The sequence below is a fragment of the Neophocaena asiaeorientalis genome, unplaced genomic scaffold, assembly GCF_003031525.2.
Source record: "Neophocaena asiaeorientalis asiaeorientalis breed wild unplaced genomic scaffold, Neophocaena_asiaeorientalis_V1.1 scaffold443, whole genome shotgun sequence".
NCBI lineage: Eukaryota > Metazoa > Chordata > Mammalia > Artiodactyla > Phocoenidae > Neophocaena > Neophocaena asiaeorientalis.
In genome coordinates, this window is record NW_020171808.1 from 1097505 (window position 1) to 1120504 (window position 23000).

Below are 23000 nucleotides of genomic sequence, written 5' to 3' on the forward strand. Positions count from 1 at the left end.
CTGATGCCAAAGCCAGACAAGGACACAAGGAAGGAAAATTAGAGACCAGTGTTCCTGATGAACATAGATGCAAAAATCCTCAACAAAATATTAACAAACCAAATTCAACAGTACATTAAAAGGACCACACACCATGATCAAGGGGAATTTATTCCAGGGATGCAAGGATGGTTTAACGTCTGCAGATCCATCAGGTGTAATCACCATATCAACACAATGAAGGATAAAGAATTACAGGATCATCTCAATAGGTGAGATGATTTGTGGCCTTGGGTAAGGCAGTGGTTTCTTAGATTTGACAGCTAAAGCACAAATCACCAAAAAATCCACAAAGATAATTTGGGATCATCAAAATTTAAAAATCTGTACTCAAAGGACAGCATCAGGAAAGGGATACAACGACTCAGAATGGAAGACTAGATATCTGATGGGTATTAATCTCCAAGAATACATAAAGAACTCCTATAACTCAAGGATAAAAAGACAACCCCAATTAAATATGGGGAAAGGATTTCAATAGACATTTCTCCAAAGAGGATACACAGATGGCCAATGAGCACAGGAAAAGATGCTCAACAACATTAGTCCTTAAGGAAGTGCAAAATCAAAACCACAATGAGGTTTACCACTTTTTGCCCGCTGGGATGGATATAATAACAAGAGACAATAACAAGTGTTGGCAAGGATGCAGAGAAACTGGAGCCTTAATACACCTCTGGTGGGGATGCAAAGTGGTGCAGAGGGTTTGGAAAACAGTTTGGCCAGTGCTCAAAGTTAACACAGTTTCTGTATGACCCAGCAGCTCCACTCCTAGGTATATACTCAGTGGAAATGAAAACATGTGTCTGCCCCCAAGTTTGTACACTACTGTTAACAGCAGCTTTATTCATAATAGCCAAAAAGTGGAAGCAAACCGCACGTACTCTAGTTGACGCTGGACGAATGGACATGCAGATACTGCGTATCCACGCGGTGGAATATTATCCTGCCATTAAAGGGAATGAAGTACTGGCACGTGCTACAACGTGGATGACTCCTGAAAACAGTACGCTAAGTGAAAGAGGCCAGACACACAGTGCCGGTTACTGTATGGCTCCACTTATATGAAATACTCAGAATAGGCAGATCCACAGAGACAGAAAGTAGAAGGTGGTTGTTGGCGGCTGGGGGAAGGAGTGCAGAGTGAGTGCTGGCGGGTAAGGGGTTTCTTTGGGGGATGATGAAAATTTGATAGCGGTCATGGTTGCACAGCTTTGTGAATATACTAAAAATCACTTGAAAAATGTAAATTTTATGGTGTGTGAATTTTATCTGAATTTTTAAACAGAGCGAATGCCGGCAGCCGCCGGGGAGCAGGGCAGGGCTGTGATGGGGGACACTCCTTCCCGCGAGGAGGACGTTGAACTGCGAGGCCAGCCGGAGGTCAGCTAGCGCAGAAGGTGTGCTGGCTGTTGTGACGTGGAGTGAGACTTAGTACCCTAGAGATTTAGAAGGAAGTAAAAGGCCATCGGTCCATTTCAGCCTTAAACAAGCCACTGCTCACAGCGGACCCTTTGGAAGATCACACCTTGAACTTTCAAACTCAGGAGATACGAGACGAAGAAAGCCTACCCGTAGCACCTGTTACTATAGCACTGTGAAGTAATGCTGGTTGCTAGTGTTTTCTATGAAGGTTGTAATAATGCTTAGGTGTTGATTCTTTTTATCCAGCACTTGTTTTGAGTTGCGGTAGTATGCGCTGTTGGGCGTCACCCAGGTTTTCCATATGTTTCAACCACAAATATAGCAGGGTTATTTTGGGTTTTTTTTTTTGGTAAGAAATTGCTAAAAGCTGTTACATCAGGAATTTTGGACATTCTTCAGACGAAATAATCGGGGAGGACTGATGACATGTTGATTGAAAGCAGGCAGCCCTGGTAATTTCAGTGGATCAGTCACGAACTTTATTTCTGTCAGTTACTCTGTACAAAATGCAGGTAGTGACACGACCTGCAGATGACATAGCATGGTGAGCCCCGGGCTGCACTTCTGTGCTGCCGCTCAAGGAACTGCTGGCAGGGGCCCAGGGCCTGCCTCACGGGCGGGGCAGGGACGGCATGCTCCAAGGGGAGCGTGTTCTTACTTCTCTACAGTTCAGTCATCTCGCCAGGGGCATCACCCTTAGTGAGACATATTTCTTCACTGCACACGTCTGTCTTTTGTATGATAACACATCGTAGGCAACACAAATGAAAGTTAATAGCAGATTTTTTTTTTTTCTTGCGGTACGTGGGCCTCTCACTGTTGTGGCCTCTCCCGTTGCGGAGCACAGGCTCCAGACGCGCAGGCTTAGCGGCCATGGCTCACGGGCCCAGCTGCTCCGCGGCATGTGGGATCTTCCCGGACCGGGCCATGAACCTGTGTCCCCTGCATCGGCAGGGGGACTCTTAACCACTGCACCACCGGGGAAGCCCCAGATGTACTTTTAATATGATGCAGAGGGATCTTTCACCTTGCGAGTTAGGAAATGAGTTTGCAAAGTAGCAGTTATTCCAACCAAGGTAGCTGGATACATACCTTTTGTCACTTCAGAAATTGACTGTGCGTGTGTGTGTATAGTCAGTACACTATTTTTTTTTACCTATTTGTTGACATCTTAATAATTTCAGGGATTACTGAAACTAATTACAGAAAGAGAACTGGGGCTGACAGATGTCAGTTGTGTCCAGATTACAGCAGTTTGGTTCTAACTGTCCTGCCTTTCTACCTGCTTTCTGTGACTGTCTCTTGAGAGCAGCATGCTGGTCACAGTGTTGTCCCCGACTGCAGAGGGTCAGGTCTGTGGCTGAGGAGTGGAGGCCCCCCCAGGCCGGCACAGTGCGGGCCTCTTCCCTACTTGCCCTCGTGTAATCCGCACGGCAGCCCTGCCAGGCGGGCGTGGTCAAGGTGAGGGTCCGGGAGTCTCACAGTGATGAGTGCCAGGCCGGTGGCCCTTGTTAGTGTCCGCCTCCCCGGCCGCAGTGTGGCCGTGAGGGCGGCGTCTGTGAAGGCTCCCCCGGGCATGGAGAGATGGATGACTTCAGAGCCATCGCACCAAAGCTCCCCACCCCCGGTGGGTAAGGTGCCAGCCGCCGCTGCCGGTATGGAGGTCAGGGAAGGAGGAACGGCCCCTCCAGTTTTCTCTCTGGAGACTCTGAGAGCACGATAAAACTCCTTTGGAACTGGGAGAGTATTTTGAAAATATGCAGCAAGTGTGTTTTCATCCCCCCGTCTGTAGATCCACCTTCCCCAGCCCATCCACAAGGATGATCCGGGTGCTGACCAGAGAATAGAGGGGAGAGGGGTACCGTGCTGGGGGCGGCGGCCCTGAGCCCAGGACTCTGGTCTGACACCGGGGACACACTGCGCCAGGGCCCCAACCAGCAAGAGAGGAGGGAGCGGGCGGCACAGCCCTCCCGCCGCCGTGAGGGTGCGGCGGGCTAGGGGGAGACCCCGTGTGTCCCCCACTGGCATCACTGCTGGAGGAGGCCTCGAGCTGCAGTGTCATTGGAATGGAAACGGAGGGAAGTAGGGAGGGAGCCGCACAGGTTCCTGACTGCTGGCATGCAGAGTGAGGCGGGGAAGGCGGGGCTCCAAGGGAAGCTCCCGGGTCCCGGGCCTGTTTGCTGCGGGAAGGTGCTGAGCCCTAGTTGACATCAGATGGTTGCAGGTGTCCTCCCCTCTTTGTACCTCAGCTTGATCTCACAGGAGAGGGGGCTTCCGGCCTGTAGGTTGGAGACAATAGCTACTCATCTCTGAGGGTCCCTGGGAGGGGGGAAGGCGGAGCTTCAGGAGCCTCTGCTCCCACCGGTTCGATACCGGCCCTGCCCCCAGGGTGCGGTGGCCAGGGCTGCACCCCTGCTCTTGGCTCGTCTCCCTGCCGAGGAGTTCCTGTTCTGTGTTCCCTTCTTTATGCACGAGCAGAAAGTCCCATAGTCTACGAAGGACACACCCGTGGAGGCCCTGCTGCCTTTGTTGAACTGCGCGGTCATGAAGACAGTAGCAGAGTCCCTCTTCTTGGTTCTTTTGTTTTTTTTTATGTATGTATTATTGAGCCATTCTGACAGGTGTCAGGTGACATCTCATTGTGGTTTTGATTTGCATTTCCGTAATCATTAGTGATGTTGAGAATCTTCTCGTGTATTTGCTGGCCATTTGTCTCCCTTGGAAGAGAACGTCTTCAGACCCTCTGGCCCTGTCTTAAGCAGGTCGTTTGCTTTCTGTTGGGGTGTATGGATTCTTTACGTACTTTAGACATTATATAATGACATCATATATCAGTTGTTATATGATTTGCAGATATTTTCTCCCATTCCGCAGGTTGCCTTTTCATTTTGTTGATGGTTTCCTTTGCTTTACAGAAGCCTTTGAGTTTGATGTTGCTCAGCTTAATTTTGCTTTTGTTGCCTTTGCTTTTGGTGTCAAATTGAAAAAATCACTGCCAAGGCTAATTCAAGGAGGATTTTCCTGTTTTCCTCTTGGAGTTTTATGGATGATCCATTTTTCTAGGTTGTCCTTTTTGTTGGTGTCTAATTGTTCATGGTAGTCACCTATGATCCTTTGTATTTCTGTGGCATCTGTTGTAGTGTCTCCTCTTTCATTTCTAATTTTATTTGACTCCTTTGCATTTTTTTCTTAGTGAATTTAACTAAAAGTTTGTCTATTTTGTTTAACTTTTCAAAAAACCAGCTCTTAGTTTCACTGATCTTTTCTGTCGTCTTTTTAGTCTCTATTTCATTTATTTCTGCTCTGATTATTACTTCCTTCCTTCTGCTGACTTTGGGCTTAATTTGTTCTTCTTTTTCTAGTTCCTTGAAAAGACTAAAGCTAAACGCAGCATATGGCTGGGTCTTGTTCTTAGTTTATTCAGCCCGTCTGTGTCTTTTGATTGGCGAATTCAATCCGTTTACATTTAGAGTAATTATTGATAGGTACGGACTTACTGTTGCCGTTTTGTGAGTGTGTTTTGGTTGTTTTAGTGCCAACACCAGAGCTTCCGGATTGTGTCTTGTCCTTGTGGAGGCTCGCCTTGCTACCCTGGGCTGCCCTCCTGACCCCAGAGGCTCTCTTTTTCTGTGGAAGTCCTTATTACTTGACCACGGGTTCCTTTAAAATAAAGAATCTGCCATTTTTTCCTTGAGATGTTACAGGCAAGGGGAAAAGCAATATTAAGGAGCTTTGATTAGGAGGAAAAAACCCAGCATGTCTAGTTTCCAGTTCTGTTTATTGCTTTTCACCTAATTATCTCATTTAATCAGATTAACGTTACCTTCCCATGTTCCATCTAATAAATGCATTTCCATGTGGATTGGTTACATCTTTGTTCTGCTCGTGGATTTGCTTTTGATAGACACATACAGCTGTTTCCAGGGGGGGTTAAGTTTTGTTCTGCAGAGCTTTTATTTTTTTTCAATATTTATATATAAATAGAATTGACGGTTAATGTTTTGTGTTACTATTAATTGCCTAAAGAGATTTGGTCAGGTAGTTAGAAGTCATTTTTTCTCGTAAGACCGGGTCTAGTCTCCTTAAAATGAGCCGTAAGTCTACCATTAGCAGAGAAAATGGTTTCTAGTTGTCACTGAGATCTTATAAAGTTCTCATATCGGCACTTTGGAGATTATTCGGACTTCGATGGTAACATGAAGGAGGGATCTGTGGCTGCTGCCTATGTTTATATGTTGGGGAGCAGTGTTAACATTGTAACTATTGTTATACTTAGGATCGGCATCTTTATGCTTCAGCCACATTCTTGCCGATGTCAGCACTGAGCCACCCGCATGTCCCTGAGTCCTCCCCCTGGTCCAGCAGTGTCAGCATTTTAACTTATCCTTAGTATAACACTCGCTCGTGTATCAACTTGCATAGGGGCTTTCCTTTTTAGCTGTAAAAATAGCTATGTGGTGTGTTCTGATATGTGTTGAAGCTGACGTGATGGAAATTAATTTACAAGTTGTAGGCGTCAAATATAAACACAGGAATACGGCATGGGGATCTGCTGGGGGGGTCAGGAATTTGAAATCAAGACGGTTGCAACTTTCACATTTGTAGGGAGCAGTAGGTCCCATATTAGATACTTGGGGTGTGCAGTGCAGAGCAGCAGTGAGGCAGGGGCTCTGAATTAGAAAGACAGCCGGGGGGGCTTCCCTGGTGGCGCAGTGGTTGAGAGTCCGCCTGCCGATGCAGGGGACGCGGGTTCGTGTCCCGGTCTGGGAAGATCCCACGTGCCGCGGAGCCTGCGCTCCGCAACGGGAGAGGCCACAGCAGTGAGAGGCCCGCGTACCGCTTAAAAAAAAAAAAAAAAGAAAGCCGGGTCTGAATCCTGTGTGATCGTCTGTTGGAGTACAGGCTAAGTTGCTGTGACAGAGACCCCCAAATACAGGGATGTAAGTAGGATGAAGCTCCTTTCCTCCTGCCCAGCAAGGCAGAGCTGAGCAGGTAGGGCCGGTGGGCTGGCGGCTCCTCCACATGTGGCTTCTCTGAGTCCCAGGTGTGGGTCCGGTTCTCACTTCTTCAAGGGGTAGCAGGAAGGGGACGGAGGTCAAGGGTGTGAGCAGCTTTCTTTTGAAGCACCTGGGAAGTACGTTATCTCCATTCACATCGGGTTGCAGGAAGTAGGGGCACAGCCACCCTGAGCCCAGAGGAGGCCTGGAGAACAGTGGCCACAGGCCTCGCTCCAGCTGAGCGGCAGAGGGGCAGTTCTGTTTCTGAACGGACGAGGGGTACTGGGCAGTCTCTGCCGGCAGCCTTGACCAAATTACACTTTTGAGTCTGTTGTAAAATGTAAGCTGTTAAAATATTTACTGAAAATTATGAAGCATTTGTAGGAATACCTTCCTCAAAAGATATCCATGAAGACACAGGGTTATACATTTAATAAATATAGGTGCCCTTCCATGTTTTCCATTTACTTTTCTTGTTAGTATTTTTGGACACAGCTCTCGTGTTGGAATAGATAACGGTGTTAGTTTCTATCGCCGTGGGACAAATGGCCGTGCGCCTAGTGGCTACAGCAGCACACAGCTCACGGCCCCCGTGGGTCAGGAGGCCGCGACCCATGCTTGGGCCCCCACAAGGCTGCAGTCGGGGTGTTGGCCGGGCCCATGGCTCACCTGGGGGCTTGGCTGCTTCACCTGGGTTCTCGGCAGAATTCTTTATTTTTTTAAATTGTTTATTTATTTGAATTATTTATCTTTGGCTGCGTTGGGTCTTCGTTGCTGCGTGCGGGCTTCCTCTAGTTGCGGCAAGCGGGGCTACTGTTTGCTGCACTGCACAGGCTCTAGGCACACGGGCTTCAGTAGTTGTGGCACACGGGCTTACTTGCTCTGCGGCATGTGGGATCCTTCCGGACCAGGGCTCGAACCCGTGTCCCCTGCATCGGCAGGTGGATTCTTAACCACCGCGCCACCAGGGAAGTCACTCGGCAGAATTCTTATCTGTGCACTTGTAGGATGGAGGTGCCCAGCTTCTTGCTGCCCGTCAGCTGTTGGACACCCCTGGGCCCCAGAGGCCACCCCCAGATCCCACAGGGTCCCTGCTGGTGGGCTTTCCCACCAGGGCCGCTGACCTCGGGCAACAGGAGGGTTTCTGCAGCGGGTCTGCAGCCTGGTAGACATCTCAAGTAAGTAACTCGCTGTGGCTGTGACATCCCGCCTCCTTTGCCAGTTCCGGGGTCCGAAGCAAGGCTCTGGTCCTGCCCACACTCATGGTGAGATTTCACACCGGCATCCACGGAGGCCGCCTGAGAGTGTGCCCACCACAACGGCTGTGTTTCATCTAAAATAAATTCTCGGTTTTATTCCAAACTGAGAATGCCTGTTTGTTTGGCATTGTTGTTTCATGGGTTTTGGTAAAATGTCAGTGGGGACTTTTTATTAAATGAGAAGTACTAGTGTGTGTTACTTCACGGAAAACATTAAGGAAGAGAGAACACGAACCTGAGAAGGCAGGTGTGGTTGGGTGCCAGGGTTGGGTGTCACAGGACGTAATCCACAAGCCGGCAGCACTGTCGTCCTGCACCGCGAAGCCTGCTGTCCTTTAGTCCTGTCGTCCTGCACCGCGAAGCCTGCTGTCCTTTAGTCCTGCCGTCCTGCACCGCGAAGCCTGCTGTCCTTTAGTCCTGCCGTCCTGCACCGCGAAGCCTGCTGTCCTTTAGTCCTGCCGTCCTGCACCGTGAAGCCTGCTGTCCTTTAGTCCTGTCGCAGCAGCTGCACCGCGAAGCCTGTGTGGTACTGCTGGCCCGTGGCTTGTTCAGAGTCTGTGAAGCTTGACGGAGATTGAATCACACATGAGGAAACACCACACAGATGCCGTACATTTGGTGCCAAAACTAGCCTCAGAAGTCTTAACTGTCATATAATGTAGTCAAAGAATTCTTTAAAAAATAATAATAACAGCCTGAGATCCAGAATGTGTTTGTAGCAACTGTGATGTCCTCGTGCTCGTGGTCTGGACGTTACTCCTCATCTCAGTCCAAAGTCCAGTCTGTCGGGAACACGGAGCATCCCTGTGACAGAATCCTGTAGCGTCCATTCATCTGTTCACCTGTCCGTCCACCCATCCAGCACAGCTGCTGAGTTCCTGCTGTGCTCCAGGCCCCGTGCTGAATCTGGACACAGGCACAGCCTCGTGGACCTTGCTCTTAAGGAAATTTCAGTTCTGTGTGACCCAAACCAAGAAAGCAGTGATGTCGTTTCTGTTCTCATGTGGTGGTTTAATATTCTAGTAATAAGATTGTTTTAAAATTTTAGTTAAATGCACTTATCCATGTGTAACTGGAAGTGGAGAAATGATGTGCTGTTTGAGAGGATAATAGCAACGATTAGCTCCGTCACTCAACTTCTAACATGTAGTTATTGGGTGCTGGCTCTGCACGAGTCCCTCATCTAGGTCTGAAACTGAAACCAGGTGTAAGTGACTGGCTACTTTGCTCCTTTCCATTCCTGGGCCCGTCTCTGATTTGGACAGACGAATGTCATGGGTAAGAAGGGGGCTGTAGCAGGTAGGGATCCCTGGAGGGCCTCCCGCCCAGGGCTCCAGCTGGCGGCTGTGCTTACGGGGCCCCCGCAGCGCTGCCACTCCCGCTCCAAGGTTTTGTCTGAAGTGCGGATCGCTGAGGTTGTCTAACTCAGGACAGACAGATGGAGGGCTCGTGTGAGGATGGGACGGTTCCCACCTCTAGTCAGAACAAAAGAGAAAGTGCAAAGGCTTCTGAGTCCTTTGTTCTTAAGACCAGATCCTCACCTTGCGCTTCAGAGGATGGGTGAAAACTTCTGTTCATCTGGCAAAGGTCCCTTTCGGAAGAAGGAAACTTGGAGATAAAAGGAAGAGGATAACATAATTCCAGAGCTTAAAATAAGATGCTGTCTTTTATTTTTCCAGGTGAATGAGTGAAGTGGTAACAAGGACTTAACATTAGGCTGAATTATCAGGAGTTCAGCTATTTGTGGTCAAACAGCAATGGGATTGTAGGTCTTAGCATGCCATAAACTTACAGACTGCTGATGAAAGGTGTCAGGTGGTATAGTTTATTTAGCATGTCTTGAGGTATGGAAACCTGTAATTTAAGAACAAGACAGCAAGGTGTGCGCCCTGCCTGAGTAGCTCTGTCCAGGTGGGAGGCTGGTGGGAGGCAGACGCCGTGGACTCTCTGTATCCAGGTATCCAGGTGTGGATCCTGCCGGGCGAGCTGCCGGGCTTCGGCACCTCTGCTCTGCCGGGTGCTGGCACCTGTGCCTGGGGGTCTGGTTACTGTGACAGCCTTGCGAGTGTACCGTCCAGCACCAGTGGTGGCCGTGTGGAGTCGGGGACCACCGCCCTGGGTTGTGGTGCCCCACCCCTGGGGTCTCGCCTTCACAGAGGGCCGGGCGAGGTGTCCCACACAGACGGAGGGACACAGCTCGCGAGCCCCCCTTGCTTCCAGTCGCTTCCCGGTTGGAAGGGGAGGGTGGATCCCGAGGGTTCCCGTTCCCTCCGCCAGACCTCCTCCTGTTCCAGCTCTAGCTTGAGAGCTGGCCGGCCTGCCCTACACCCAGCCCAGGCCGAGCGCCCGTCGTGAGGTGCTGGATGCCACTCAGAGCGCCGGGCCCGTGTGCCACGTGGGGGGCTCTGAGGTGTCCTCGGATCCGCCGCCCCGCCGTCAGCAGGGAACTGTCTGTTCGCTTGTAGTTTGTGGCTTGATCAGTTAGGTGGAAATTGTTTATCTAGTTAAACATTTGTGGTGATGATTAAACTTTATACTTTATTTTCCAGGGGGCGAAAAGATTTATTAGATAATAATTTACCTTAGTTTAAAAACTTAGGCTTCCAATTTTTTTCCTAACAGTTTCACCGTCAGCTAAAGCACACGTGAAAAGACAGCAGTATTGTTGCACGTCAGATTTGTGTCAGTAAAGTAAAAATTTTAAGTTACAAGCGTGTCATTTGAGGATGGCTTCTGTAATTCTGGCTTTTGTAGCAGTGGTGCCGTGACTGTGCTGTGGGCAGCTTATGCCTTTGCACTTGGATAACTCTCTTCCTGCTAACCACCCAGAACCTACTTGTTTTCAGCTTGTAGGTCCAGAAAAAGAACAGTATTTGCGGGAAAGGAGTTCTCCAGTGGAAGGGTATTCTTCCCTGGGAACTCGCGTGGCCTTTTTTACAGTACCAACGTCACTGTCCTCAAAAAGAACGGCACCCGGTGCCAGGCCAGAGCGCCCTCTCCCGACCCGGTGGCCAGGCTTCCCAGCAGGCCGGAATCATGGGACACGCGTGCTGCCCCGCTGCTGGCGCTATGCTGCGTGTCTGGGCATCCTCCCTGTTTCTGCCAGACACGAGTCCAGGCGCAGTGAACCTGCACAGAACAGTCCGGTGTCAGGGTTGGTTCTGCTGAGGCCGCCTTACTGCCCCGTCCTGGCGTGGTCTCCCCCGTCGCACGAGGACCTACATATCCAGCCCTGGTGGCCTGGGGCCGCCCTGGCGCCTCGTTTACCTCCGTCACCTCTCTAGAGGCCCGTCTCCACAAACGGTCTCACTCCGAGGCCCTGGGGCTTGGGGCTCGGCTTGAGGGTTTTGAGGGGACTCACTGCAGTCCCCACAGTGTGCACCACGTGGAAAGTGACCACCTGTGAGGCCGGCCCCCTAGGGTGCCATGTGACGGGCACGTCTGCAGCTTCCTGTGGGCCTCCCCGCGCTGGGCCCACACGGCGTCTGGATGCAGCCTCACCGCCTCCTGTGTCCTTTCTGTCCGGCAGGCCTGGCAGCTGCGCTTCAGCCACCTCGTGGGCTACGGTGCCAGATACTACTCCTACCTGGTGTCCAGGGCAGTGGCGTCCATGGTCTGGAGGGAGTGCTTTCTCCGGGATCCGTTTAACAGGTAAAAAGACGGGGGGGTTCATGGCCTGCTGCATCCCCGCAGGACGCTGGGGCTGCTGCGTGCCGGGGCCCCCTCCCCAGCAGGAGCCCGGGAAGCCAGCTGCTGGTTCCACGGGTCCTTAGAAGGACCTTCCTTGGAAAGCAAAGCACTAACTTGAGACCTGGTCTCACAGTCGTTCAGAGCGGTCTGTCTGCACCACACAGGTCGCACGGTCAGGAGGCCTCACTGCGTAGGTTGAGGCCCGTGGCCCCTTAGATGCCGGGAGCGCCCTCGAGTTTCCCACGCAGGTTATTACGTTAGTCCCAGCAGCCTTGGCGGAGCAGGAGTTTTCATAAGAGGAAACCGAGGCTCAGAGGGGGTGATTCGTTCAGGGCTTCACAGCGAACCAGCTGGACTCAGATGGGAACCAGGTCTGCTGATTCCCAGGCCCTCGTCCCCCACCCGACCCCTCAGCTCTTCATGTCGTTGGCAAAGGCTCGGGTTTTCTCGGCAGTTATTCATCGCATTCAATTCCAGGATCTTTTGAACTCGAGTCTGATGTAATAGAATTTTTAAACGTTTTACAGCTTGGTACCCACAGGCTATTGTGTCTTCCACCCTCTGCACACTGTAGACATTTGGTCTACTTTTTAAATTTTTATTATTTTCAAAGGCTCTGAAGCCAAAATTGAGTACCATAAATCAATTCTGGGCATTATAATTCTTCACTGAAGATTTCTATAAAATCGGCAAAATACTATCTTGTTTAAAGGAATCACACTTTACTAGAAAACCACATGCTTTTAAATACATGTATTCCTCAGTATTTATATCTTGTTTATGTATGCATTCTCGCCTAGACATGCAGTTGCTATACTTTGACGGGCATGTAAAAAAGTAAGCTAGTAAAAATACTCAGTGGACTAGAAAATTTTTAACCTCTACCAAAAGATCCTTTTTGATCCCAGTTCTGAGAAATCTCCCGGTTGGAAGCAGCAAAGCCGAGGCCAGGCGGGGCCTCTCAGCTGCCCTGTCCACGCCCCCTGCCTCAGGGCCGCGGGGCCTCGGGGCCTCAGTGCTCCCTTCAGGGCGGAGCCAAGACGAGCGTTCGATGTCATCCTGTTGCTGAGAGTGAAGTGCTGGCAGCATTTCCGATTAGAGACCATGTTCGCAAAATTGCCCACGGAAAGATCCTGCAGAAATAGTGGAGCGAAAACGTACTTTATTTAACTTCAGTTATTTGCATTAAAGGAATTGCATTTTCTATTTAAGAAGGGAGTAGCCATTAATTTAGAGGATTTCTGTCTGCCCCCCTTCGAGTGTCAGGGACACTGTTCCTTATTGAATCCAGCTGGTGAAGAGCAGCACGGACCGCAAGTGTTCTCTGTTATCCTTAGCCAGGGCCTCCTGGTGTAATGAACCCTCTCCTGACAGCTTTTCTGACTTTACTCTTAGGTCACAGTGTTATTTTCTCTCTGTTGGGTGCCATTTCAAATTCTTTTTTGAGAGAAGAGCATAAATGATTTCAAATCTCACTTTAGAATAATCCTATAGATGACGGAGAATGGGGTACGATTTCCTACTTGTTCTGTACCACATAAACTAAACAACCCTTTCTAGAAAGAGCAGGCTTGCTCTTACAGTAAATATATCACCACTGGTCTGTCTTTGTAGAGTAGGTTAAAAATCGGAATGAGACTTTTAGAAGCCAGAAGATAATGCATGGCAGCTTTTCTGAATCTGACATCAGTGTGGCTTCACTTGGGGGACTCAGGCGGGTGTGGGTGGGTGCGTGCAGGCTCCAGTGACAGTCCTCTTCTCCCCAGGGCGGCGGGGGAGCGCTACCGCCGGGAGATGCTGGCGCACGGCGGGGGCAAGGAGCCCCTGCTCATGGTGCAAGGTAAGCCCAGTGAGACGCGCTTTTTTTTTTTTTTAAGGTTTATGTGTTAACATTAGCACTTTGGGTTTTGTTTCGTGTCATCTGTAATGAAAGATGTTTCCAATTTTGTCTATTTGTTTTCTCTTTTAAAGACATGATGCTTCAGCTGTGCACTTTGTTCTGAGCATCTGTTTCATGGTGTCCCGAATAAGTTAGTGTGATTTATTTAGATTGAGAAAAAATTTCAGGCTTTAACTCTCAAAATGTTACTAACTCTCTAATAGCAAACTGTTAAGTTATTGTGAATCCTCAGAAAGTCTGCCTTCAGATTTTAATACTCATTTCTTACTCCCTTACGAAAGCCTAGCAATACATCTGTTAGAAATTCCAAGGCATCAGGGTGGGTTTTTTACTCAAAAAATGAGAACCTATTTCAGTCTTAGACATCTCAGGATGCTTGTTTTCCTACGTGCTTTTTAAGTATTTCCACGGAAAATTTAATTGTGAATGGAAGTGACCGTCGTGATGTTCCTTAGAATGTTCTCACAAATACTGCAAGGAAACGTGGGTGATCTTGGGTGCTTTCAGGATGCCGGCATTTCCATGCAGCCGGTCCCTCTGACGACCTGATGAAAGTGCATTTAGGAGATGACTCCCAGCCTTAGGGGGATGCTGTCTTCCTAGTGGCAGCGGAGCAGGTCCTGCTCGTGATGGGTTGAGGTGACGTCCCTCGTGCACATCTGTTGCACCTGCTGTCCCCTCGGGCAGGGCTGTAGCTGCTCATTCATCCAGCCCAGTGGCCGAGAGCTGCTCACGTGCCAGGCACTGGAGGTGACAAAATCCCGCTGGGGACCTCGATTCCGTCAGCTTTTCTGGGAGGACGTGTTCGTCCAGGCTCGGTCTGCCCGCTGCCGTGGCCAGTGCGTAGAGCGGGTCTGCCAGCAGTTTCCTGTAGCCCGGCCCTGCTGTGCTTTGGGGGTGATGCCGGTCTCCCCATCTGTGATTGCGAGAGGGTCACCCTCTCGACGAGGAGGCCTGTGATGCCCCCCACTTTGCTGGCTGATCCTGCCGGCCCTTGTTGAATTCTGCTACGTCCAGTCACTGTTTTACTGATTAATGAAATCTTCCAGCAGCCCTCTCAGGTGGGGTGTTCAGTACCTTCTTACCGATGGTGGAACAGCTCAGGCCCCGGCCCTGTGGTGCAGCAGGGACGGAGGAACCCCACCAGGATTGGAGCCTGGGACCTCCGACCACAGGGCCGGAGATCTGAGCAGCTCCCTGGGTAGGACTGCCGGCCGTGGGCCCCTGTGGACTCGGTAACAGTGAAATTACCTGGCTCGTGATGGCCTACATGGCGCCCTTTGGGCCGGTAGTTTGTGGTGCTGCGTGGACAGCCCACTGTGAGTGGGGGCAGAAGAGGCTCCAGGGCTGGTTCTCATGCGGATGTTCTGGTGGGAAAGCTCTCTCAGCAGTGGTGCTTAGTTTATCCTTCCTGACACCAGGGTCTAAACGCCGTCTGCACATAAATATTAGCTTACATATGGCTCCAGCAAAAGAAAAATATTCAATCCTTTTCAGTGTTTGTCTTTTGGTTGGTGTATTTTCCTACTCTGCTTCCAAGATGGTTGTATCATCTCTCTGGAAATTCTGTTCTTCATATGAAACATTTTTGTGTGAAGAAAAAATATTTTTCCACGAGAGAAAAACAAGCCTGTGGTTCAAACTAGAAATGAGAATGTATTCAGACCACAGCTAACACCAGCAATAGAACTGCTCGGCTTGTAAGTGTTACCCTTTTCCTCAGTGTTCCACCGGACCTCCTTAATTCACGTGATCGGTTACAGGGCGGATGAATGGGGCCACGCGTAAGAGGGTGTTATGCCAGTTGTCACTCCGTAGGGTTGGGTTTGTAAGACTAGATCAGCAGTGGCGTCCCCTCTTCCTGTGTGCGAATGGCCGGCCTGCACCCCCAAAGCAAGAGCGTCCTGCATGATGGCTCCTAGCATCGGGGTGGCCCTAGGAGGAGTGACTGTGAAATTACTCAGCGTCGTGATATGAAAGAATAAATATTCTAGTTGGCATTATTCTTTTATGAAAATGTAATTTTTAAAGGTGCTTCATCTGTTTTATTTAACTACTTACTAGGTAAATGTAAAGAATTATGTTACGTAGCAGAAGGTAAAGAAACTGAATCCGTACCTTCCAGTTATGTACCTCTGTGACCAAACGCCACCTTTATTAACCTCCTTACTTAAGACACAGCATTTCAGGTGAACGCCGAGCCATTCCTTAGTCAGGATACCGTGCGCTGTGCTGGTGCTCTTTGTATGACCTACTCAAGTCAAACACAGCCGTGCTTTTGATCTTTGAACGATAAACGCCTCACAGGTGAACCTTGAGCTCCCTGGCCTTTTTTAGAGTCGCCTCAGGTCTGAAGGGAGCGCCGCCGCTGCGCCAGGAGCCTCGGGGAAGATCCACGTGAGGCAACACAGACTTTTCTTCAAGGGCCTGTAGTTTTTTCCTCTCAAAACTCTAAACACCATTGGAAGAAAACAAAAAGTGGTTAAGAAAGTATTTCCTTCCTCGGGGGGGCGGGGAGGCAGGGAGCCGTCACATCACACAGTAAAACAGAATTGGATTTGCCATTGCCAGCTCTGGTACTTAGCAAAGTCCTCGACCAACTCGATTTCCCTAAGGGACACAAAACGTGATTTGACACCAAAACACTTTTCTAATCTGCAGGTTGAAATTGTGTCCTTATCTAGTGGTAAACACATCCGTAGCACATATAAAGATGTTATAAGCAGAATATTCAGTTACTTTAATCCTCCACTAAAACACAGGGTGGCAACACACCTGACTGAATTCAACTCTCCTAACTGCTGAGGATTCTGGGGTGAGTTGAACTCTGTACATTCCATACAGTGTTTTCTCGTTTAAGTATCACATTTCTTAGTAATAAGAGAACTTAGTTTTTGCTTAAAATAAACCAGGATGATATGACATTTTCATTCATTTTGCCATATACTAGAAAAGTTTTTAGGTGTGCTGTGGTGAACATGACCCAGAGTTCAGTTTCTGCAGACCATTTCAGAAAATGAATGTCTCTCTAGAAAGATAAACAGTGAGTTTGTAACAAGGAGGTAATACCTGGTAGCCACCTGGAACGAGAATTGTTTCTACCACAGCAGGTAGAAGAGGGGGATTATACAGCTGTTGGGGGTCGGAGCTGTATTATTTCAGCAGTTCAAGAAGGACAGGTGAAGTCCCCACAGGAGGTTACATCTTCCAGTGTAAACTGCTTTATCTTTTACGTTATCCGAAATTCTTGAGTAAATGGCCCTTGTTGAGTTTTTAGGTTCAGATGTTACTTATCTTTAAATAACTAGGAAAAAACCAACACATTGAAAGACTTGCACTTGCCAGGTGCTTCCTGCTTTGCTGCTCATTGAATCCCTCTAAAGTAGGTCTGATTTCCCCCTTTCCATAGATAATGAGGCTCATTCTCCTCCCTGCCACCTTCCTTCCGATGCCTGCATCTTCCTCAGGCGATCTTTCCTCCCTGCCACCTTCCTTCCGATGCCTGCGTCTTCCTCAGGCGATCTTTCCTCCCTGCCACCTTCCTTCCGATGCCTGCGTCTTCCTCAGGTGATCTTTGAAGGCTGACGTGAGACTGAGTTGGTCTTAGAATGTGAAGATGTCAGTGGCCTGAGCCTTGAGGCCTCAGTGATCCCCAAAGTCTGTGTGTTTTCAATGTCACATCCTAACTATTCCCATTGACACTGGTGAGGCCTGCCTGACAGCCGCTGATGAGCAGTAAAATTTTCCGTGATCTGTTTTCATATAAGCTCTTTAGACTTTTGTGGCGAAACTATCAACTTGAGTCACAGTCGTTCCCATGGGATGATTCTCACCACAGCCGCGTAAGCACGGTGCCCACCGAGTTTCACATTTCTGCTTCTGGTTATGGATCCTGTGTGCTCTCGCCTGCAGCCTTGGCACAGAGGATTTTGTGGGGAAAGGAAAGGTTAAAGCCCAAGATTTTAGCGTTCCAAGTGGTTATTTTTAAATATTAAACAACTTTATTTCTGTTCTCCTTTCCAGAAAAGAGACTCTTAGCTTTATGACTTTTGGCCCAAAGCAGTATGAAAGTAGAGATATAACATTAGAACTTGACAGAGTTTTAAAAAGGACGAAACATCAGATAAGATGAAAAGGAATAGTAGATAAATTCTCAGCGAAGCTCCCTTCAGTCTGTTCTGTGTCGCCAGACTGACTTATGGAACCAAAGTCTAGAAGCCCCAGGCCTCACTGTAAGCTGATTAAAATCGCAAGAGCTCACACTTCTGCAGAGCTTCATGGCTTTCAAAACACATTCGTCGTTGCCATAACTATCCTATATCATCTCTTCTTACTACATCGTACTCTTATTCAAGAAACAAGTCAGAAATGTGTGGTGTGTATTCCAAATGGGCACCCTCGTCCCCCAAGGAGATTAATACAAACGGTGTACAATGGTAACCTCTCTCCTTGGTCCTAGGAGCAGGGAGCACCCAGAGCTTGGTTTGACACCTTCTCCCCTAGAGGAAGCAGGGCTCCTTGGGGGAAGGGCTGACTCCAGGGCTGGCCTGCAGCACCAGGAAGGAGGAAGGTGCCCAGGAATACACACGAGGATGGGCATGTGTGTCATGAGGGACAGGCTCCCACTATAAACGAACCCTCAACGGCCAGAACTTTAACAATTTGAGCAAAAAAGTAAGGCAGCATTGGGAAATAATACCAAGTATAAGTGTGTATCCATAAGCCCGCCCTGACAGGAACGATTGAATGAATCAGCGGGGCAGACCTCCCGTGCAGGAGAGTTCAGATGGTTTCTGTAGGTGCCCCCTGCCCCCCGAGTGTGGGCTGCATGGTGACCTCCCCCTTTCATACTGTGCTCTGGAAGAAAGGGAGAGAGACTTTACATGAAACTCTGCCTCGGCCAGGTGTTCAGGGTCAGCACCAGCAAGGTGAGTCATGCTGTCACGACCCCTAGTGTGATGAGAAGGGCACCTCACCTCTGGGGTCTTCCTTCCCAGGGCGTCACAGACAAGGGGCACCAGAGTCGAGCCTCGGCTCTCTGCGAGGAGGAGACGGCTAGGCCCGCGCTGTGCCCTGGCGCCTGCAGCAGGCTGTGCCGTGCACGCCCTCCGTGGGCACCTGCTGCGTTAATGCATACTTAAGTGTTAGAGTTTACCTGGAGGAGCAGGTGTCTCCTGCGCCATTAACAACGTGATTATGGGGGATCGAACAAGATGGTGGAACAGAGGAGGGCATGGAGCTTACCTCCCCCGAGGAACACATCAAACACACATCCATGTGTGGCATGAGTCTCACGGAAAACTAACTGGAAACTGGCAGGAGGACTCCTGTACAAGCGAGGCTGTAATGGGGTAGGAAAGGAAGAAAAGTGATCGGGTCTGGACCAGTGCCCCTGGGAGGGGACTCAGAGGAAAAGAGAGACGACACAGGCAGAGACGTGCTCTGGGCAGTGAGCGGTGAGAGCCGCAGACTGGGCACCTCTGTCCTGGCGTCCAGCACAGGGCAGGTGAGCCCCGAGGCACAGAGGAAAGGGCGGGTTGAAGGCTTCTCTGGTGCTGACCAGGTTTCCGCCGGCTGCCTCAGCGCACGCTCCAGCCCCGCACGCTCCACGTCACCGGGCAGCACGGGGTCTACGGCAGAAGACTCACGTGGGACCCAGAGGCCACTGGGACAGAGCCTGGACAGGGTGGTGGCAACCAGTGTTGGCGCCCACTCAAGCAGTCCCCCCGAAGCCCAGAACTCTGACAGCAGCTGCTCCACCACAGCTCACAGCCCAGCGTGCACTGAGGCTCCACTTGGGCCCCATCCGCCCTGCAGTGCGGCCCTACAACGGGCAGGGGCGGCCATGAGGGACGAAGGGGACTCTCTCCTGAGGCTTTCTCCACAGAGCCAGGGAACACGGCGGGCACCACACAGGCCGTGCGTCAGAGACAGCCCAGACCTCTGGCTGCAGCCAGCATGTGCCGACAGCCTGCACAGGCCCCCTTGCTTCAGCATCCCCGCCTCTGCAGCAAGGGCCCCAGCGTAGGGAGCAGGGAAAGCACGCATGTACAGGGAACAGAGCCAGCCCAGGCCTGACCCTTGGGGCTTCTGCTCCAGCACCTTGGGGTCAGATCCCACCTCCAATAGGGCAGTGATGGCCACTGAGCAGAAGGGAAGTCTTGCTTCACACCCAGCTCCAGCTCTAGCTCCTCCAGCCCCAGCCCCACCCCTACCAAGGTGATAGCTTCCAGCACACCCTGAGGAAGACACGGCTTGTGTCCACATCAGATCAACTTTCCCACCAAAGGCATTAGACACTCACGGTCTGTATAGGGCCAGTCCCTCATACGAACGTGGTCCCTTCAAGACCACAGTAGGAAACTGTTGCATCTAAATTCACAGAGGCAGAGGAATTGCTCTCAGTTGAAATAATAAGAGAAAACCCCTGAAGAAAGCAATAAAACAGAAATAATTTATCAGATGAAGAATTGAAAGCATCGGTAATAAAACTGTTAATTAGAGAACAGTGAGCGTTCTAACAAGGAACTAGAAAATATGAAAAAGACCCCGTCAGAAAAGAAGAGTTCAATCACTGCAATCGAAACACACACTAGACAGAATGAACAGCAGACGAAGCAATGCAGAAGAACACTTAAGGAAGATACAGTAAATGTAAATGTAAAAAAAAAGTCAATGTAAAGGTTACAAGATCTCTGGGTAGCATTAAGCATACCAACATTCACATTATAGGGGGTCCCAGAAGAGAGAAAAGGGTACTGAAAATGTATTTGAAGAAATTATGGCTGAAAACTTCCCAGATCTGGAGAAGGAAACGGATATCCAGAGGGTCCCAAACAAGATAAACCCAAACAGACCCACACCAAGACATTGTAATTAAAATGGCAACAGTTAAAGAGAGAAGCCTAAAGGCAGCAGCAAGAAAAAAATAACCATATACGAGGGAATGTGCATAAGGCTGCCAGCTGATTTCCCCCACAAGCTTTGCAGGCCAGAAGAGACTGACACGATATATTCACAGTGCTGAAAGGGAAAAGCCTGCAACCTAGGATACTCTACCCAGCATGATTTTCATTTAGAATCTAAGGAGAGCGAACTTCTCAGACAAACAAAAACTAAGAGTTCATCAATGCTAAACCTACCCCAAAGGAAATATTAAAGAATCTTCTCTAAGTGGAAAAGAATCTACAGGAAAGGGAAACTCCGTAAGGACTGAGAATCAACCACTTAAATAAGCCAGTACGAAGATAAAAAGACAAGAAAAGTGTAAAAGCAACTATAACGATAATAAGCAGTTAAATGATAAACATGAATATAAAGTATGACATCAGAGTCACAGAGTGGGGGAGGGGTAAAGAGTGTGGGTCTTCTAGAACATGAAGTTAAATGACTATCAGTTTCAAACAAGTAGGTAAAATTATAGATCAGTATATATATAAACCCCATGGTAATCACAAATCAAAAACCTACAATAGATACACAAAAACGAAAAAGAAAGGAAAGCAAGCATACCACTAAAGAAAATCGTCAAACCACAAAAAGGGAAAAAAAAAGAACAAACAGAGAAGAACTAAAAAAAGCAACTGGAAAACAAGGGAAAAAATGGCAGTAAGTACATACCTATCAGTAATTACTTTAAATGTCAATGGACTAAATGCTCTGATCAAGAGACATAGGGTGGCTGATTGGATTAAAAAAAAAAAACAAGACCCTTCTATATGCTGCCTACAAGAGACTTACTTCAGAGCTAAAGACACACACACTGAAAGTGAGGGGATGAAAAAAGATACTTCGTGCAAACAAATGACAAGACAGTGGGCATAGCAATACTTACCAGATAAAACAGACTTTAAAACAAAGGCTATAACAAAAGACAAAGAAGGGCATTATACAATGATAAAGGAACTCAATATAAGAAGAGGATGTTACAGTCATTAACATATAGGCAGCCAGGACAGGAGCACCTAAATATATGAAGCAATACTAACAGACATAAAGGGAGAAACTGACAACAATACAATAATCTTAGGGGACTTTAACACCCCACTTACATCAATGGACAGATAATCCAGACAGAAAACCAGTAAGGCAACAGTGGTCTTAAATGACACAACAGACTAGTTTGACTTAATAGATATCTACAGGACATTCCATCCATAAACAGCAGAATACACATTCTTCTCACGTGCACATGGAATGATCTCTAGTATAGATCACATGCTAAGCCACAAAACAATTCTCAAAAAATTGAAGAAGACAGAAGTTATAGCAAGCGTTTTCTCCCAACCACAACAGTATGAAACTAGAAATCAGTTACAGAAGGAAAAATGGGAAAAGAACAAACACGTGGACACTATAAAAACCAGTGGGTCAGTGAACAAAGCAAAGAGGAAATCAGAAAATACCTCGAGACGAGTCAAAGTGGAAATACAACTCTCCAAAACCAGTGCAAGCAGAGGGAAGTTCACGGCAATACAGGCCTTCCTTGAAACACAAGAAAAATCTCATATAAACAGTCTAACCTACCACCTAACGGAATTAGAGAAAGAAGAGCCAACAAAGCCCAAAATCAGGAGAAGGAAAGAAATAATAAAGATCAGAGAAAATAAATAAAATAGAGACAAAAAATAGGAAAGATCAGTAAAACCAAGAGCTGGGGGTTTTTTTGAAAAGATAAAATTGACAAACCTCTAGCAAGGCTCACCAAGAAGAAAAGAGAGAGGGCCCAAAGAAACAAAGTAAATGAAAGAGCAAAAATAACAACCAATACCACAGAGATAAAAAATCATAAAAGAATACTATGACAATAAATAGGACAACTTAGAAAAAATGGACAAATTTCTAGAAACATACAGCATGCCAAGACTGAATCAAGAAGAAACAATTTGAACAGACTGATCACTAGCAGTGAAACTGTAAAAAACTCCCAGCAAACAAAAGTGAGGACCGGACGGCTTCACAGGGGAATTCTACCAAACATACAAATAAAAGCTAATACTTATCTTCCTCAAACTATTCCCCAGAATTGAAGAGAGTGGAACACTCCCAAGGTCATTCTACAAGACTACCATTACCCTGATACCAAAACCAAAGACGATACAAAAAAAAGAAAATTACAGGCCAATATCTTTGATGAATATAGATGCAAAAATTCTCAACAAAATACTAGCAAGCCAAATCCAAAATATGTTAAAAGGATCATACACCATAATCAAGGGAGATTTATTCCAGGTATGCAAGGATGGTTCAGTACTCGCAAGTCAATCAGTGTGGTACAACACGTTAATAAAAATCAAATGATCGTCTCAAAAGACACAGCAAAAGTATTTGACAAAATTCAGCATCTATTCATGATTAAAACTCTTACCAAAGTTGGTGTAGAGGAAATATATCTCAACATAATCAAGAACATTTATGACAGACTACAGCTACCATCATACTCAGCAGTGAAAAGATGAAAAAAGCCTTTCCTCTAAATTCAGGAACAAGGCAGAGATGCCCACTCTTGCCATCAATTTAATATAGTATTAGAGGTCCTAGCCACAGCAGTCAGACAAGAAAAAGAAATAAAAGGCATCCAAATTGGAAGGGAAGAAGTCAAACTGTCACTATTTGCAGATGACGATATTTTATATAGAAAACCCTGAAGTCTCCACCAAAAAACTGTTAGAATAAATAAATTCTGTAAAG

At 48.2% G+C, this 23000-nt stretch overlaps 1 protein-coding gene across 1 annotated transcript in view; it reads left to right on the forward strand.

Annotated features, from left to right (window-relative positions):
- The window catches only part of MIPEP (mitochondrial intermediate peptidase), a 129916-nt gene that overhangs the window by 94540 nt on the left and 12376 nt on the right, over positions 1-23000 (forward strand). The window contains exons 17-18 of the mRNA XM_024753980.1: positions 11250-11371; positions 13177-13250. Of these exons, the coding sequence (XP_024609748.1) occupies positions 11250-11371; positions 13177-13250 (196 nt within the window). The remainder of the gene's footprint in view (positions 1-11249; positions 11372-13176; positions 13251-23000) is intronic.